General features: G+C 33.7%; 1 protein-coding gene and 1 long non-coding RNA gene across 2 annotated transcripts; both read left to right on the top strand.

Annotated features, from left to right (window-relative positions):
* Positions 1-1045: 1045 nt before the first annotated feature.
* LOC137838757 (secreted RxLR effector protein 161-like) lies at positions 1046-1564 on the top strand. The gene has a single exon (XM_068647983.1). It carries the CDS (start codon positions 1046-1048, stop codon positions 1562-1564), a length of 519 nt encoding a protein of 172 aa, XP_068504084.1.
* Positions 1565-3744: 2180 nt separating this feature from the next.
* On the top strand, positions 3745-4671 carry LOC137836497 (uncharacterized). The gene is made up of 3 exons (XR_011085309.1): positions 3745-3785; positions 3874-3938; positions 4570-4671. It is a non-coding gene; the product is annotated as an uncharacterized lncRNA (long non-coding RNA).
* Positions 4672-18525: the final 13854 nt, after the last annotated feature.

Raw genomic sequence — 18525 nt, forward strand, 5'->3', positions numbered from 1 at the left:
GTTTGAGATTAAAACACCCGCTCATGAGGAAGACATTCTCAATTCCTCCAGTACTCAAGATGATCAAGTCACTGTTATTGATGGTACAAGTGAACATTTGAGTTCACATGAGAAATGTCCACCTAAACGACAAGGGTTACCACAGCTGTGGTCTATGGCTCAAGAACTTCCACAATAGAGACCAAGAAAACCAACTCAAAGATTAATTGCAGAATCTGCCAACATTGCTTATGCTTTAACTATTGCACAAGAGATGGGTGAAGAAGGTGAACCCAAAAAGTACTCTGAAGCTATCTCTAGTGATGACTCAACAAAGTGGATTGCTGCTATGCAAGAAGAAGTTGAGAGTCTTCTAAAAAACGAAACATGGGAATTAGTGAAGTTACCAGAAGGAAAACGAGTCATTAGTTGCAAGTGGATCTTTAAGAGAAAAGAAGGGATCCCTGGTGTTGAGAGTACAAGGAATAAAGCAAGATTTGTTGTAATAGGTTTTGATCAAGAGAAAGGTATTGACTTTAATGAAGTATTTTCTCCTGTTGTTCGTCATACTTCAATACGTATATTACTTGCTTTAGTTGCCTTGTATGATTTGGAGTTGGAACAATTAGATGTGAAAACTGCTTTTCTTCATGGTAATCTTGAGGAAGAGATTTACATCCAACAGCCTGAGGGGTTCGTTGTTCCTGGAAAGGAGGACCATGTATGCCGTTTGAAGAAATCTCTCTACGGCTTGAAACAATCACCAAGACAATGGTATAAGAGGTTTGATTCTTTCATGGTTGGACATGGCTACTCCAGAAGTAGCTATCATAATTGTGTCTATTTTCAAAAGACATTTGATGGGTCATTTATATACTTGTTATATGTTGATGACATGTTGATTACTGCAAGAGATAAATTTTTAGTTAACAAGTTAAAGACTCAACTTAGTAGTGAATTTGATATGAAGGACTTAGGTCTTGCCAAGAAAATTCTAGGAATGGAGATCAACAGAGATCCTCAAGCTGGATAACTTTTTCTATCACGAAAGAAGTATGTTCTTAAGATGTTTGATAAATTTGGAATGCGAGATTGCAAAGCTGTTAATACTCCAATTGTCGCCCACTTCAAGTTGTCATCAGATCAATGTCCAAAATCAGACGAGGACAAAAGGCGCATGTCACATGTACCGTATTCAAATGCAATTGGAAGTCTCATGTATGCTATGGTATGTACTAGACCTGATTTAGCTTATGCTATTAGCATTGTTAGCAGGTTCATGCATAATCCAGGCAAGGCACACTGGGAAGCCGTTAAATGGATACTTCGTTATCTGAAAGGTTCTCCAGATCTTGGTTTGGTATTTGATCAACATAGAGCCGATCCTGGAGGAGCAGTTGGCTATGTTGATGCTGACTATGGTGGTGATTTAGATTGGAGAAGGTCACTTTCAGCCTACATTTTTACCCTATGTGGGTCTGCTATCAGTTGGTATTCTTCACTTCAAGCCATTGCGGCTTTGTCCACCACTGAAGCAGAATATATTGCTACTACAAAAGGTATGAAAGAGGCTATATGGCTTTGAGGCTTGGTAAGTGAACTTGGTTTTCAACAAGATGTTCTTGTTATGTTTTGTGATAGTCAGGGTGTTGTCCACTGAACCAGGAACAACAAGTATCACTCAAGGACCAAGCACATTGAAATTAAACACCATTTTATCCGAGACATTGTTGATACAGGAGATATAATTGTTGAAAAAATTCATACGACCGAAAATCCTGCAGACATGTTGACCAAGCCACTTCCATCGGCTAAGTTCGATCATTGCCTGAACTTAGCTGGTATTATCCATACTTAATCAAGGCTTCATGGCGAGAGAGTGTTCCAGGCAAAGGCAAGTCAAGGTGGAGATTTGTGGGTTATGACTCATCTTTTCCGTTTTCTTGTCATAATTGGGAGGTTACTTGCCACAATCAATTGCAATCAATGGGAGGTTAATTGCCACAATCAATTGCAATCAATGGGAGGTTAATTGCCACAATCAATTGCAATCAAAGGGAGGTTAATTACCATTAATTGTATTTATTATTGTTGTCTCCTAGAACCACTATATATACTGGCTTCTTTCAAGCAATGTAACACATAACAAAACAACAACACATTCCTCTCTTTTCCTATACTCTCTATTTCTACTCTTGGATGTAAGTGTTTAACCCATATAGAGAGAATTTGTGTTTTGGGGCTATTTATCATTAGCTTGAGAGGAATTCATTGTACTCCCAGTACCATTATAGTGGAAGTTTTTGGCTCTCTCGCCGGTGGTTTTTTACCTCTATTTAAAGGGGTTTTCCACCTAAAAATTTTGGTATCATTCTCACTTTACTTGTTTCTTTAATTTCTCATAATCTTTAGTTGAAATTATCACGCTTCTGCACACGATATCCCTACAATCATATTGAAGGTTTGTGGGAGCATTGGACAATTTACTCTCTAAGCTGTATCAGTTTTGAACAAGTAGCACTTATGAGGTAAGGTGGTTAGGTGGAGTGTTTTGGTAATGTGATTGCCTTTAGCAATCCGTGTTGCGAGCTATGTTTTGGATGTGTATGTAGAGGAATACTGAGATGAGGTAAGCACATCAGGAAACCATTTGGAGGAATCTGAAGGGTGAATTAGCTGCTGCAGGGGACATCCGACCAATCTAACAGATGCAGAATTGGCTTAGGCTATTCTGAGGAAGGACCAATGGTGGTGGTTGAGTTCTATGGGCTGTTGTTATCCTTTGAGGTGTATGCAGAAACACTGCTTACAGACGTTGGACTTAAAGGGTTAATCACCATTTGTATTAGCAGTAGTGAGAAGGGTTTGGCGGCAGGGGTGCATGAAGCAATTGAAGATTTATGTGGAATAGAGGCATTTTGGATTTTACAGGTTAAAGGCCAAGGAATAAGATTGTGTTTGCTCATTAAACAGTGCAGGGTCAATAGAGTTATGTAAAAACTCTGGTTTAACATGCTTTTTGGGAACGTTGGACGGTGTTAAGCAAATTTGAAAGGCTAATCACAAGGAATAGCAATAGAGATCTATGGAAAGCAGAGTGCAGGTGTTTTTTATGGGTTAGAGGAACAGGGTATAGATATGTTTTTTTTGCTAATAGGAGCGTTGGCTGATTTTTTGCTGCATAATTATGCAGCAAATTCAGCATGCCTGGCAACCCATTTATGTTAGTTTCTGGATGCTTTTTTTCGTTTGGTTATCTTAGAGCTACATGTGATTGATAGCTATATGTGTGTGGTTGATTCTTATATAAGGGTTGTGATACCTTGAAGTTTCCCCTTAATTTAATTTTATTATTTGTTGATAAAAAGTTTTATTATCATAGACTTTTTTTATCTAATCGATGCTAATAATAATTGTCATTTGTTAGGAGATTTTAAACTTAGAAATTAAATTAACTCCACAAAAGAGGGCTCCTAAGGTATGGATTGACCAAGTTTAATAAGTTCTATTTAAATCATATTTGTAGTGGAAGAGAGACTTACCCCAATTATTATCTATAGTTTTCTTAGAATTTAAGCTCAGGGCTTTAGTTTAACGTTAGAAAATTACTTAAGAAGGTGAGAATAGTCCAAGTTTTCTATGTTTTATTTAAGTCATAATTCTAGTAGATGAAAGACTAAAGTGATCCCAATTAAGACTTTCCAATTAAGGCTACCGACTTGATGATGTGCTGCACTTTCCAAATGCAGATGATCTAACAATAGATGTCTATTGAGACGCCTCCGAGGAATGACATTAATTTTAAGGTACTACATTTTTCTGATTGTTTACTTTGTAGTATAACTTAAAATATATTCTGTATCATGCTTGAGTATAATTATGTCCTATATACAGGTGGACTATGTCGCTCATGTCAAGGATGCTGAAACAGTGATGCAAAGAGCAATAAATGGTCACAGGTTATCTATTCTATCTTGGTTTACTATAACTCTTTTGAACATTCCAAAACTACACTTCTTTTTATCTCGCTAACTGTTTTAATTTCTCTCTTCACCTTAATTATCTTCCCAGTGTCCCATAAATTTCATTATGCTGTTATTGGAGAAGTAGAAACATTTTTAGGTACGTGTAGGGTAGAGAAATTAAGCATAATGAAATTGTAGATGAAGGGTAGATTTGGAAAAAATATTTAACGATTCATAGATTTGATAGTGACTTTTCTGTAAAGGAAACAAGCGTAGCTTTTAGAATATGATCTATAAAGAAGAATAGAGGGACTTTTCTCATACAGTATGAAACGTCTGGACTTGATTTTAACCAATAAATTCCATATTTTGACTGTCATGTATTGGGGAAGTTAACCTTATGGATCTTATGTGAACATGTTACATTTGTTAATGTTCAAAGGAGATTACAAATGATAACAACTTAGAAATTTTTACAATGCTCAATCTTTATGGTCCTTTAAAGATTTTGCGGCTTTCCGAGTTATTTATTTTATGAAATTCTATAAGCTTTGAAATTTTAAAATGCAATATTCTATTTACATATTTTGGACTGATTTATTTTGCACTTCTCTTATAATCTTAGTCATGGGAGGGAAAATCATGTGCCTGTGGTTGCTGTCACTGAATGCCCAAATGTTCAATTAGTAAAATTGGGCATCCGAGTGGATGATTTTCCATGCCTGAGTATTCCTTGTAACACACGTGATAGCAGTACCAGGTAAAAATGTTTGAAACAAGTAGTCTTTCTCTAGCATGTATACTTTTAGATCTTTTTTTTTTTTGGTTTCTTAATATATTTAATTTTGGCATTGTTTAGATTCTTGGATGGCAACAAATTGCTGGTAAAGTTGGAATGCAACACTGTGCTGCATCGGTCCAATGGTTAAATCAAAGAATTGCTCTCTCAAGATATGCCCATGTAAGTATTTCAATCTTTAGTAGCATATTTGAGGGAAAATTATAAAAGAAATAGAGAAAATTATTTTTTTTGTAAAAGAAACTTATAGTTTAGGAAAAGTTTAATTTACAAAGGTGGCGTTTTAGAACAAGTAAAAACAATGGAGCTCTCTTTACAGTTAATTGTTCCTGGAGTGGAAATATTTTGAAGTTGAGAAGTAATTAAAATATATATATATATATATATATATATATATATATATATATATATTACTTACCATATAGATATTTTTTATTAAAAATACTTATTTTTATATTTATAGTGAAATTTATGCGTAAATATCAGTAAGAATAATTTTTTTTTGTCATGCTTGAGATCTTGTTTGAACAAAATCAAATTCCAAGTTTAAAATTAGCATTTTTAATAATTTATTTTCTTGAGAATTTTATGGTCCAAATAATTATATATTTTTTAGCTTTGAAGATAATGAAGACTATGAAGACAATCTTAAAGAAGAATGAACTTATTGATACTATTGTCACTATTATTTTGTTGTTTTTTTTTTGTTCCATTGTTGTATTTTTTTTTTTTAAGTCTGAAGGTAAACTATCGCATGTAATGATGTTGTATTCATCTGCATTTATTTTCCCCCTTTCTATAATATTTTAGGCTTTGAATTTGTTCTTACTTACATATAAAATGTATATGAGGTGTGAAACTGATTTTCACTGTTATATATCAAATATAAAAATAAATAAATTAAGTTACGTATGGATTTTTTCGTATGTAAATGCACATACTTAAGTACGGATAAATCTGTATGTAAAACTGCATGCACTTACATACGGATTTTTTCGTATGTAATTATATAAAGATTTTACAAATGGATTTTTTTCGTTTGTCATTACACACGAATTTTATATATGGACCTGAAATCCGTATGTAACAGTTACCTACGACAATTTTACATACAAATTTTTGTCTGTATGTAATCTGTATGTAACTATGTTTTACATACAGATTTAGTGTACTACATACGGATTTGAGTTGTATGTAATTTCAAATTTTTTTCTAGTGGATGAGAGCCTTTCAATTTCACCACCTAAATAAGGTTTCAATCTTTGATCATTGACTACCCAGCTTTTGTGTAACACTGGGTTCTCCAACTCCATTGCTCCATAGGATTTAACAACTTTTCTTCTAGGCGGTGGTTGTCCTTCCTCGACCTTTTTCTTGAATTATCTTGATGTGAGGGGTAGACGTGGTTGAAGATTCTTTTCTAACTTTTCCTTGTTTTCTTTTCTTTTCTTACTTCTATTCTTTCGAGTTGTCTTCTCAATTTCAAAATCTAACTACAATTAATCTCTAGAAATTTATCCTTTTAATATCATATATCATAAAAGACTCAAGTAAGAATTAGCACAAAAAGCAAATAAAAATAATTCTTGTTTAAAATATAAGAAAAACCAAAATTTTGAAATAAAGAAAAAATAACAAACTTTTTTTAAAAAAATAAACGAAAAAATAACAAGTTTTTTAAAAAAGAAAAGAAAAGAAAAAGAAAACAAGAAGCTTATAATTAAAATTAATTAACTAAATAAAAAAAATCAGAAAAATAAAAACATAAGGAATTTATAAAAAAAAAACAAAAACTTACTTAAAATAAAAACTAAGAATAAAAGAAAAGAAAATAATGAAACTAAAAAACTAAAAAAAATAAAAATATTCTAAAAAAAATAAAAAACTTACTTCAAATAAAAACTAAGAATAAAAGAAAAAGAATACTGAGAATAAAATAAAAAATAAAAGAAAACTAAAATAAAAAGAAAAAGAAAGTAAAAATTATAATTATAACTAACTAACTAAAAAAATAAAACAGAACATATAATATAAACAACTAACTAAAGTACAAAAATTAACTAGCTAAACTAGAAATAAAAATTAAAAAATAAAATGAAATAAAACAAAAAACAAAGATTAAATCAAATAAATACATTAAACAAAAACTAAATAAAATAAAATAAAAACAAAAACAAAAACTAAATAAAATACACTAAACAAAAACTAAATGAAATAAAATAATAAATACCTTAAAAATAAATAAAATAAAGTAAAAATAAACAAATAAAAAAAACTAAATAAAATAAATACACTAAGCAAAATAAGAAAGAAATAAATAAATAAAAACTTTAAAAATATTCACAATACTTGACAAATTATACTTTCAAATGTTAAACAAAATTGTTCCCCAATAACGGCATCAAACATTTGTTGAAGTTTTTCGCCAAGTGTACTGATTTAGAAATAATAATTTGTCTTGAAAAGACGAATGTTGAACCCACAAGGAACAATTATTTAAAATTTTAATGGTAGCATTCGGTAAGTATAAGAATATGTACAATAATTTGATTTGAAAGATATTCACATAATTTTGCGTGCAAATTAAATTAAAACAAAATAAATGAGTAAAAGAATTTAATTGACAAAATCGGGATTTAAGTTCATATTTCTCACTGTTTTGTATTTTGGGTAAATAAAAACATACAATATTTCTCACATATAAAAGTCATTCTTATTGATTCCTCACATATTAAATTATTAAGATTATCTCCTAAACATCGATGTCTCTCATCTTTAGAAAACATTCTTATCATTAAGAGCAGATGTTATATAGCAATTGATACATTCTAATCTATGTCATGCATTAGAACATATCAAGTGTTCTCATTTATGTCAGATTCTTAGGAATATTTTCTAGCCAAATCCAAGAATAAGGTCCATGAATAAAAATTCAAGCTTTAAGCACAAACTACAAGATTTAATAATCAAGTTAATATAAAAATTAAAACTTTAAGCACAAAATAAAATATCAAATAATCAAGTTCTTGAATTAAAAAAATAAGCTTTAAGTATAAAATGACAATACCAATATCAAAGAAGAACATAAATTCATATATAATTACCATGAAACTACATCAAAATTTGAACAAATTACTCCCAATCCCAAACGAAAGAATTAACCCCTCATGGTGGCCATTAAATGCATCAAAGCCAAAGAAAAAGATCTAGAACGTTTATCCTTATCGGCTGCCTCTTTTAGGGTTTACTCTCTTTGGTTCCCCTTTCGGGTCACACCTTTCTCTCTAACTTATGCTCTTATTTAACCTAATTAAGCTTGGGTTAGGTGACACCTAGCTCAGGCGAGATATGGCTCGCTCAGGCGAGATATTGCTCACTCAAGCGAGATATGGCTCGCTCAAGTGATGACTTTTTAATTCGGAAAGTGTACTGAGTCAAAAGTAATAAATTGTCCCTAAGGACAGATATCGAATTCACAAGGAACACTTCTAAAATCTCAAGTATAATATTCACTAAAAATAAAAAGATGTGTCAAAGTTGTTTGGAAAGGTTGTTGGTATCATCAATTTATTTAAGAAATTAAATAAAAACAAAGTAAATGATTTAGATGATTCAATTGAGAAAATTGGGATTGGGGTTAATCCCTCTCACTCGTTTGTATATGGATCCTCATGGTCCATTGTTGTAAATTGATGGGGTTCTCATTAGACTGAGGAATGCAAGTTTCATCTCCAAGGCCTTTGTGGTAACAAGTATTGCAATACTAGAAAAATGTCTTGACCCTTGTTGCATAGCGTATTCACCAAGTGTTCTTCTGGGCTGTGGTGGTTGTTCTTCAGCCATGTTGTTTTCTTCTTGATAAATTTCAATGTGAAGGGTAGAAGTGGCAGTTAATGATTCTTATCTAATTTCTCCTAGCTTTTCTTTTCTCTTTTTAACCATATTCTTTTTAGTTGTCTTTTCAATTCCTAATTCAAATTGCAATTGATCTTTAGAAATTTATCCTCTTAATATCATATAAGACAACTCACTCAAGGATTAGACACAAAGAGTAACTAGAAATAAAAAAATAAAAATTTATAAAATACGAAATTTAAAACAAATCTAAAATAAATAAATAAATAATAAAAATACTAAATAAAAAAAAAATATTCACAATATTTAGGAATTCATACTCTAAAATTAAAACTATTATGCGACAACAGTGCCAAAATCTTGATGAGTCTTTAATTCGACAAGTGTACCGAGTTAACGTAATAAATTGTCCCTAAGGATGAATATCGAACCCACAATGAACAATTCTAATATTTCAAGTATAATATTCACTAAATATAAATTTTTTTGTCAAAGTTTGTTTGAAAGGTTGTTGGTATCATGAATTTATGTAAGGAATTAAATAAAAACAAAGTAAATGATTTAGAGGATGAAATGGTTCAAACCCAAGAGGCAACCCAAGTATAAAAGTATAGGTGCAAATTTCCCAGGTGACTTGAGGAGAGGTAACCCATGGAAATCGAGATTGGACATAAAGGTGAATGATCATATATTTATGATATGCAGTGAGACACTAGTGGATTAAGCTTATGCAGTTATGCTACTAGGTACTAGGTACATGGTAGGCACATTACTAGTGTGACCCTGTAAAAATTATTGGCAGGAAATGCAATGGACTAATGGACATGGAGACTGCAACAAAAAAGTCTAACCTTGTTCAAGATTTTTATGATATTCAATACTATGGGTTCACACAAATTAGATGGGATAGAAGCATAGGCCAATAAACATGAGGTAGCACACACTTCCATACAAGGGTCGTTTGTATAAGGGTTGAAGCATCCCTTAAATGCTCCAATTAATTTATTTATTCTTTACTGATAAAGAAAACTAACAACTAGATATACTCCTCAACATTTCTTTTATCAGCAAAGACTATAATAAATAAATAAAGGGATTCTTCAGGGGTATCCCAACCCATATACAGATAACAAGAGGCACTCATCTCTATAGAATTAAACTTTTTAAACATTCCTACCATACAAAAATTCTAAATCTAATCATCTACAACATTTACATCAGCTGCAAAACCAGATGAATGCTATAGAATTAACTGCAAAAATGGCACCAGCAAAAACAGAACATAATAAATCTGCAGCTTAAAAAATTCTGCATATGCTCTATCCAGATTAGCCCTGCACCAGCATCAACCTTGACCCCCTTTCCTTGGCTTACATAACCGTGACAATGAACTTATATAACTCCCTTAGAAGTTTCCAATTTCTGCACTAAACCTGCATACTTCCTTTTGACCGACAAAGCATGGCTGCTCCAAGTGGTTAACTTTAATCCCATTCATGTTACTTAAAACAACAAAACCAAAACAAAATTGAACATGATTTGAATCAGATCATAGCTTGAGAGTGCCTCATTTGAAGACCGTGATAGTTCAACATTTTGGGACCTTCTTAATCTTGCTATAGGTGCAGAATTAATTCAGCACCAGCTGCAAAATTCAAGATTGCAGCATAATAGAGTTTTGCACAAATTTTCGCACAAATGAATACAAAACTCAGTTCCTACTTCACACAAACATTGATCCAAAAGCTCTTGATCTTCTCTTGAAAATATTGTTAATAAACTCTTTCTTTTCCTTTTCAAATGATGACAAAACAAACTTTATATAGACTAAAGAAGTGGTTAAAACTTTTTGATCATTAATCAAAAGCAGTTAGAAACATTTAAAAACAGTTTGGAATTCATAACAAATCTGTTAAAAGAACAATTGATTGATTTGAAAAAACAAAATGAATGATTTATTTTTCTGTTAAGAATTTGACATAAAATAATCAACTGTTTTATCTAAATAACCGACTATTTCTGCCTTACAGAAAAGACAAAAGAAATCAAAGTTTTTTCAAAACCTTTGAAAAGCACTAAGTGTCAATCAACCAGTTGTTTCGACAAATCAAATGGATTAAAAACTTGATGTAGTCATAAGACCTTGAACAACAACTTTTTTCAGTTGATTGAAAGGTCAAAACATCTGATTAAAATTCACACAGCTTTTAGAAAACACTTCTTTCAAAGGAGATAAGAAATCAAGTGAATTTGGATCAATATTAGATGTAAATTGACAATACAAAATCTACTAAACAACAAACACAAACACTGTAGTAGGTTCTTCAAGTCTTTAAAGCAAATTTGGAAGCATCAAAGCACCTTGTTCAACATTATGGACATGGTAAAATGTATGTTGAAAGCTAAACAAATCTCTAGAGAATTTTGGGCAAAAGTAATTGCAACTGCTACTTATATATTGAATAGGCATCCAATTAAAAATGTTCATGGTAATACACCTCAAGAAGCTTAAAGTGGAAAGAGATCATCAATTTGACATATCAAAGTTTTTGGGTGTAGATCTTATGCCCCTTTACCAAATCAACTAAGAACGAAACTTAGTGATAAATGACAGAAGTGTGTGTTTATTGGATCATGTACAAATTCAAAAGCATACAAATTATACAATATAGAAAACAAAGAAAGTTATTATTAGTCGAGATGTGACATTTGATGTAAAAGGAATATGGGACTGGAGTTCAAAATCTCAAAAGCAACCGGTGGTGATTCCAAACAATTATGTAGAGCAGAATGAGCAAACTTACAACTGATGAATAATAGATATCTAGAAGATCATAGACATGATGAAGAAGACCTATCAGATTGGAGGATCATGTTGTGAGTAATGATAATAGTCCACTAAATGAAGAAATTATAAATTATACTTTATTTGCGGATTGTAAGTCATTGACTTTTGAAAATGTTGCAGAAGATCATAATTAGAGAAAAGTCATGGATTTTGAGATTCTTGCACTAGAAAAGAATAAAAAATTAGTGTTGATAGATTTTCTAGTTGATAAAAAATCGATTGAAATGAAGCAAGTTTACAAAACCAATTATAAACCCAGGAGTTAAATTGTCCATTTTAAAGCAAACATAGATTAGAATTTTATTTTGAGTATTTTTTTTTCTTTACTCTAAATTCAATATTTTTTTATTTTATTTATGAACGTTTCTGAGTTTCACAAGTTTAATAACTAAGAAATTGTTCTTTAAAACTCAAATGATCCAATACTCAAATATATTTTTAAGAGAAGCTTTTATGATAACCAACAATTAACGCAATGCCATACCAAATACAAGGTTATATTATATGAATCTTACAACATGTTTCTTTATGTTCTTTATATTTTTGTTTTATTGTATATATTTAATTATTGAATACAAATGTAGACTAACACTACAAAAAATATCATTTAGTGATCGAATTTTGAAACCAAAATAAATTAATTGTAAACTATTACTGAAATAGTGATCAATCTATTTTTTCATTGCTAATTTGTATTTACTTAGTGATCAAAATTAACTTGATCATTAAATACAAATATATCATTATAAAATAATGATTGATTTGATTTCAGTGGCCAAATTCCTACAATCAGCGAGCGAATTTGGTTTTCGTCCTTAATTTGTACTGATTTAGCAACTAAAATCAATTTGGTTACTAAATACAAATCTATCACTACAAATTAGTGACTAAGTTGATTTTGGTCCTTAAATCTCTACAAATCAGTGACAAAATTTGGTTTTTGTTGTTAATTTGCACTAATTTAATGACCAAAATTTAATCAGTTCCTAAATATAAATATATCAATAAGACTTACAGACTGAATTTGATTTTGGTCACTAATTTGCATTGATTTAGTGACTGAAATCAAATTGATCACTAAATATAAATATATCACTATAAATTACCTACCAATTTAGCGACCAAATTATAATTATTTTATTATTATTTTTATTATTATTATTATTATTATTTTTATTATTATGATTATTTTTATTATTATGATTATTTTTATTATTATTAATATAATAATAATATTAATTATAATAAAAATAAATTTAATAATAATAATATTATTATTAATATAAAAAATAGTAATAAATATAACTATAATAATTATAATAATAATAATAATTAATTATAGAGATTCTTTGGTGTACTTGTCATAAAATAGGTTTTATGTTTACTTGTACAATTTGAGGTCGATTCTCTATGACACATTATTAAATATTAATAAATATTATTCTTAATAATAATAATAATAATAATAATTTTAAATTAGTCACTAAAAATTATTTGTTGAATTGGTTTTGTTAAATTGATTTTTTAGGAATGATCAAATTCTCTGCAATCAAACTAGCGACCTAGCGACCGATGAAAAAAAAGTGGTTTGTGACTAAAAGTTTTAGTGCCAGTATTTCGATTATAAATACTTTTTAGTGATATTTTTGAATTTTAACAACCAATTTTAGGAATAGATAAAAGACATTTTGTTTATAGTGTAAATTTCAACTTAAGAGAATATTATATAGTTTATATTTTGTATGAAACATAAAATTACATATTTTTGGTCTTATAATTATGATTAAGAATAAAGTTGATGATTGAGGTGTTGCATTTGGTGGAAGAAGATGCATAAGACGTTTTATACCAGACGCATGAAATATGATGTTTAGTCTTAGTCTAATGAGATGACCCAAATTTCAAAGTCTTTTGTTCGGAAAAAGTGGTGTAAGGGATCATTCCACTATACAATTTCCACTTTTATTGATTTACATCATGATGCTTCCACTCTTTTACAAGTCTTCTTTCCAAGTCTTTGTTTTTTCGAATATTACACTAAAAAATCACATCTAAAACTCAACTGATGGTTTTAGTCCAAACAATAAACTAAAAAATAATTTAAAACTTAAGTCATAATCGTTAATTAGTAAAAAAAATAAAAATTACATTCTTTTTTTTTTTTTTTTTTTTATCAGCAAAGAATAAAGTAAATTAAAACGGAACACTTTAGGGGTGTCTCAACCCTTATACGAACTACCACAACCTACACATAAAACATAGCAACCAGAAAAATGGACTTTGATAGCTATTACAAAGGAAAGCAGAATACAGGATTCCCTTACAACACCCAAAGTTACACATAAACAACAGTACTTCCAACTATAAAATGTAGCAACTCTAGACCATAAAACATGCATAAGAAATCACCATATACCAGTTTTTTGGGAATGCATCAAGAAAGAGGAAAAAGAGGTTCATAGATTCCATGCAATAGCACACTTAGGCAAGGCACCAGAATACCCATCCTTGTATTAATCAAACGTCCAGACATACCACCCATAGGACCCACACCTTACTACACTTTCTACTCCTAGGGACCTCCTCACTTCTCTCACTGCTTCGATCCCGTACAATCGTGTTACTCCTTACCTCCACCACACCCAACCAACAACGTTCCAGAAGAACCATTCCACATCCACCCACGCCTCTTGGCACACAGCGGCTCCCCATGGCTCGCGTACACACGCAACATGCAGAGCCAGCAAAGACAAGGAAAAACCATCAGCGGCTGCTCAAGGAATTTCACACAAACCTCACTGGAATTCACCATCCCCTTCAACCTCTACTTCCAACCAAGCACTACCGTCCCCGGTTACATCCAGCAATGCACAACAGGCCAAAAATAGAACCCAGTAACGCCCTCTATCTGCTATACCTTGCTCGTAGCATGTTAAAGGCAATCACACACGGAACCAAGCTATGACCATGCTCTACTATTTAAAGCTGCTAATACAGAGCCAGGGGTTCAACATCCAGTCAGAAAAAGAGTAGGAAAATTTGTCACCCTTATCTTTTAACCACAACCATGATTTGAGTCGGGCCTTATGTAACACCTCCTCCTCATTCACTACTCCGTCATTGAAAACCACTGCATTTCTATGCTCCCACAAACACCGAACGATAGACGTCCACACCCCTTTCCAAACTAAGTTTTGTTTACGGCTACCATTCAGGAGATAAAAGCTCTCAAAATGAGTCACAATGTCATTATGTTGGACAAACAAGATACCAATCCACTTAAAGCACAAGGTCCAAACCCGCCATGCATGTTTACATTCCAGAAAAAGGTGTTGGCATGACTCCTCCTCAGACTTACACAACACACACAAAGTAGAGGTCAGGACAACCCCTCTCCTACTTAGACAGAGACTAGTTGGAATTCTACCCGATAACACCCTCCATGCTGTAAGCAGCACATTGGGGAACGTCTTCACCTTCCAGAGATGGTTAAACACCTCCTGTTCAGGACCCCTCTCCGATTTAGCTAGGCACTCATACGTTGAACTTACCGAGAAAACACCAGATTCATCACTTTTCCATACTAGGGTATCCTCAACATCCTTCCTAACATTGGCCCTAGAAATGTGTCTAACCATCTCATTGACCAACAAAGATTCCCATTCAAATATGCTTCTCTTCCAAGATAAGGTCCACCTCCACTCTATATCATCCCACACTCCTACCTCTTCCACCTTCTGACCCTGATTCAACGAAAATGAAAATAACCTTGGGAACAAGGTCTTTAGGTTAGAACAACCAACCCACACGTCCTCCCAAAATCTAACTTTATCACCACACCCTATTTTCCAACCAACTTGTTCTTGAAACCACCCTTCACCTCCTCCTTCCTTGCAAACCTTCATCAAATCTCTCCACCACCAGGACTGATATTTCACTGGTGTATGACCGGTATAAGGGTCCAGACCATACTTTGACTCCAGCACATCCTTCCATCTACCTTTATCATCAGAAAAACTCCTCCACCTCCACTTTACCAACAACGCATAATTGATCATTCTGATGTCTCTAATGCCCAACCCACCTTCCCCTTTAGATTTACATATGTCTTTCCAGCTAGTCCAATAAATTGGCCTCTTCTCCTTACTCCACCCCCACAAGAATCTCCGTTGGATCCTAATTATGCTCTTGTAAACCGCATCCGGAGCTTTGAACAGGGAGAGGTAGTACAACGGAACAACCGCCAAAACAGATTTAATAAGACACAGTCTCCCTGCCATAGAAAGAAAACGCCCTTTCCACACACTAAGCCTTGACTTTAGCTTGCTCAGGACAGGCTCCCAGAATTTTACCTTCCTCAGGTTACCTCCCACTTCTATGCCCAAATGGTTAAAAGGAACCTTCATCTGAGAGCAATTAAAGGTCTTCGTATAACAATCCATATTATTTTTACAAACGTTGATCCCCACAAGCTTGGACTTATGGAAATTAATCTTCAGACCTGAGGCAAGCTCAAACCCCCTAAGAATGGCCTTCAGAGTAAACAGATTGGTGTAGACATCCTGGCATAAGAATAAAGTGTCATCGACGAACTGGAGAATACACAGCTCAACCTCTTTTGTATGCTTAGGCCAGAGTATAGATTGGCCTTTACATCTTGCCTAACTAGCCCTGCAAGCCCTTCAGCAACCACAATAAAGAGGAAGGGGGCATGGGGGTCACCCTGCCTTAACCCCCTTGTCGGGTAGAATTCCTCTGTTGGACTCCCATTTACCAACACAGACACAGATGCACTTGTCAGGCATCCTTTAACCCACATAATCCACTTACAATGGAATCCCAGCCTATGTAGCATATCATAAAGGAACTCCCATCTGACAGAGTCGTAAGCTTTTTCAAAGTCCACTTTAAAGCACAACCCACTTGTCCCACGTCTCCTAAGTTCCTCTATCACCTCATTAGCCATTAACACACTGTCTAGAATCCCTCTGTCCTTGAGGGAAGCTGATTGGCACTCATCAATAACTGCAGCTAAGACTTTCTTGATCCTTTCAACCAACACCTTTGAGATTACTTTATACATCACCCCCACTAAGGAGATAGGCCTGTATTGCTCTAGATTAGCTGGATCCCTTACTTTTGGAACGAGTGCAACAAAAGAGGCATTACACCCTTTTGGAATGCATCCAGATTCGTGAAAAAGGGCCATCGCTTCCACAACCTCATCTTTAATGACCTCCCAGCTTTCCTTAATGAAATTCAAGTTGAACCCATCAGGTCCAGGGCAGTTAGACCCATCACAAAGCCACCTTGCATCTCTTATTTCTTCCTTGGAGAAAGCCTTGGTCAACCTCAAGTTATCCTCTTGTGTTAGTAACTTAAACTCAACACCATCAAGTCTAACACCAAAATCTTTTGTGGCTTTGAATTTGCTATAAAAGAGCTTATTCGCTTCAAGGCGCACAGTACTAGGTTCCTCACACCACTGGCCCCCCACCTCGACCCCCTTAACTTCGTTTCTAAGTCTTCTCCATCTCAAGGACGAATAATAGAATTTTGTACTGGAGTCCCCATTCTTGAACCAGGTTGCTCTAGCTTTCTGACAGGTAAGAGACTCTAACTTTTTGTCAGTTTCTATCAACCGACTCACCAATTCAAACCTCTTCAATCTATCAGTATCCCTAAGATCATCCTCACAGTCTTTGCTATCCAACTCCTCAATTTCCTGCAAAATCACTTTCTTTTGAGTGTGAATATTTCCGAACACATCCCTATTCCATATCTTCAGATCACCCTTCAAGCTCTTCAACTTCTCTTTGATATTCATAAGGGCGTTCCCCTTCATAGGATAAGATAACCATTTGTCCTTTACCATCTCCCAAAAACCCTTTTCCGAAAGCCAAGCGTCAATGGTTCAGAAAGGTTTAGGGCCCCATTCTTACTAAAGAAGAAGACTTACTGAAAGAGGGAGCAAATCCGTCACTGGACGAGGAAGGAAAGGAAGATCTGTACAAGAAATAAAGTCGATTAGAAAGCGTTAACAAGAGTCCACAGACTTCACCACTATTGCGCAGTGGTCCGACTTACCAGCCATTCCTCAGAAACAAGCACTCTATCGATTCTGCTCTTTGCCGACCCATTAGACTTGAACAACGTATATCTCTTCCCTACAACAGGCAATTCAATAAGCAAGTTGGCATCAATGAAACTGTTAAAACCTACGATCTCACTAGCGTGCTCATCTCCCACCCTTATCCCCTTCCTTTCACTTTGTCTTCTAACAGCATTAAAGTCTCCACAAAAGCACCAGACATGATCTTGTGATGCCAATTTAACATTTGACAATTCCCCCCCATAGGAGCCTCTTATCATTCATATTGCAGGCGGCATAGACATTTACCACTACACATCTGAGGTTGGACTTAAGATGGTTTTCGAAAACAGCTATGAAGCCTTTCCCCATCACATGGCTAACGTAGCTAAACGAGTCTAAATTCCACATAGAAAGTAAGCTACCACACCCATTCACACCTTCATTATGTAACCACCCAACTCTGTTGTTCCCCCACACAGAGAAACATTTTTCCTCCGTAATTACCTTTAATTTAGTCTCCTGCAAGCACACAAATTCTGCCCCTTCGTATGCTATAATGTTATTGACATATCTAGATTTGATACACCCCTCATACCTCTAATACTCAGATTTACTACTATCATGAGGAAACAATCTTATCTCCCTCCTTAGCGCACAATAACACCTCTGAATCTCGTGCTTCCATCCATCCATATTCCAAGACCACCTCTTCCTCTTCCCCCCGACAGTGTATCCCAACTTGCTTCCCAACTGCCCACAAGCTAACCGGTTCCTCCGTGTTATCGGGTACACGCAAACGGAAATTACAGGTTCTGATATCCCTATCAGAAATTGAAATAGAAGACAAACCTTCACCATCGTGCATCAACGACACCGCTTTGCTTTGCTTCACGCTTAATCTTAACGACCTCCTCGGATACGGACAGGAGTCTCCCAATTCCGCAATACCTTTCTTCTTACGCCGTCGCGGTGGAGAATTCGACCT

The sequence above is a fragment of the Phaseolus vulgaris genome, chromosome 4 (assembly GCF_000499845.2).
Source record: "Phaseolus vulgaris cultivar G19833 chromosome 4, P. vulgaris v2.0, whole genome shotgun sequence".
Taxonomy (NCBI): domain Eukaryota; kingdom Viridiplantae; phylum Streptophyta; class Magnoliopsida; order Fabales; family Fabaceae; genus Phaseolus; species Phaseolus vulgaris.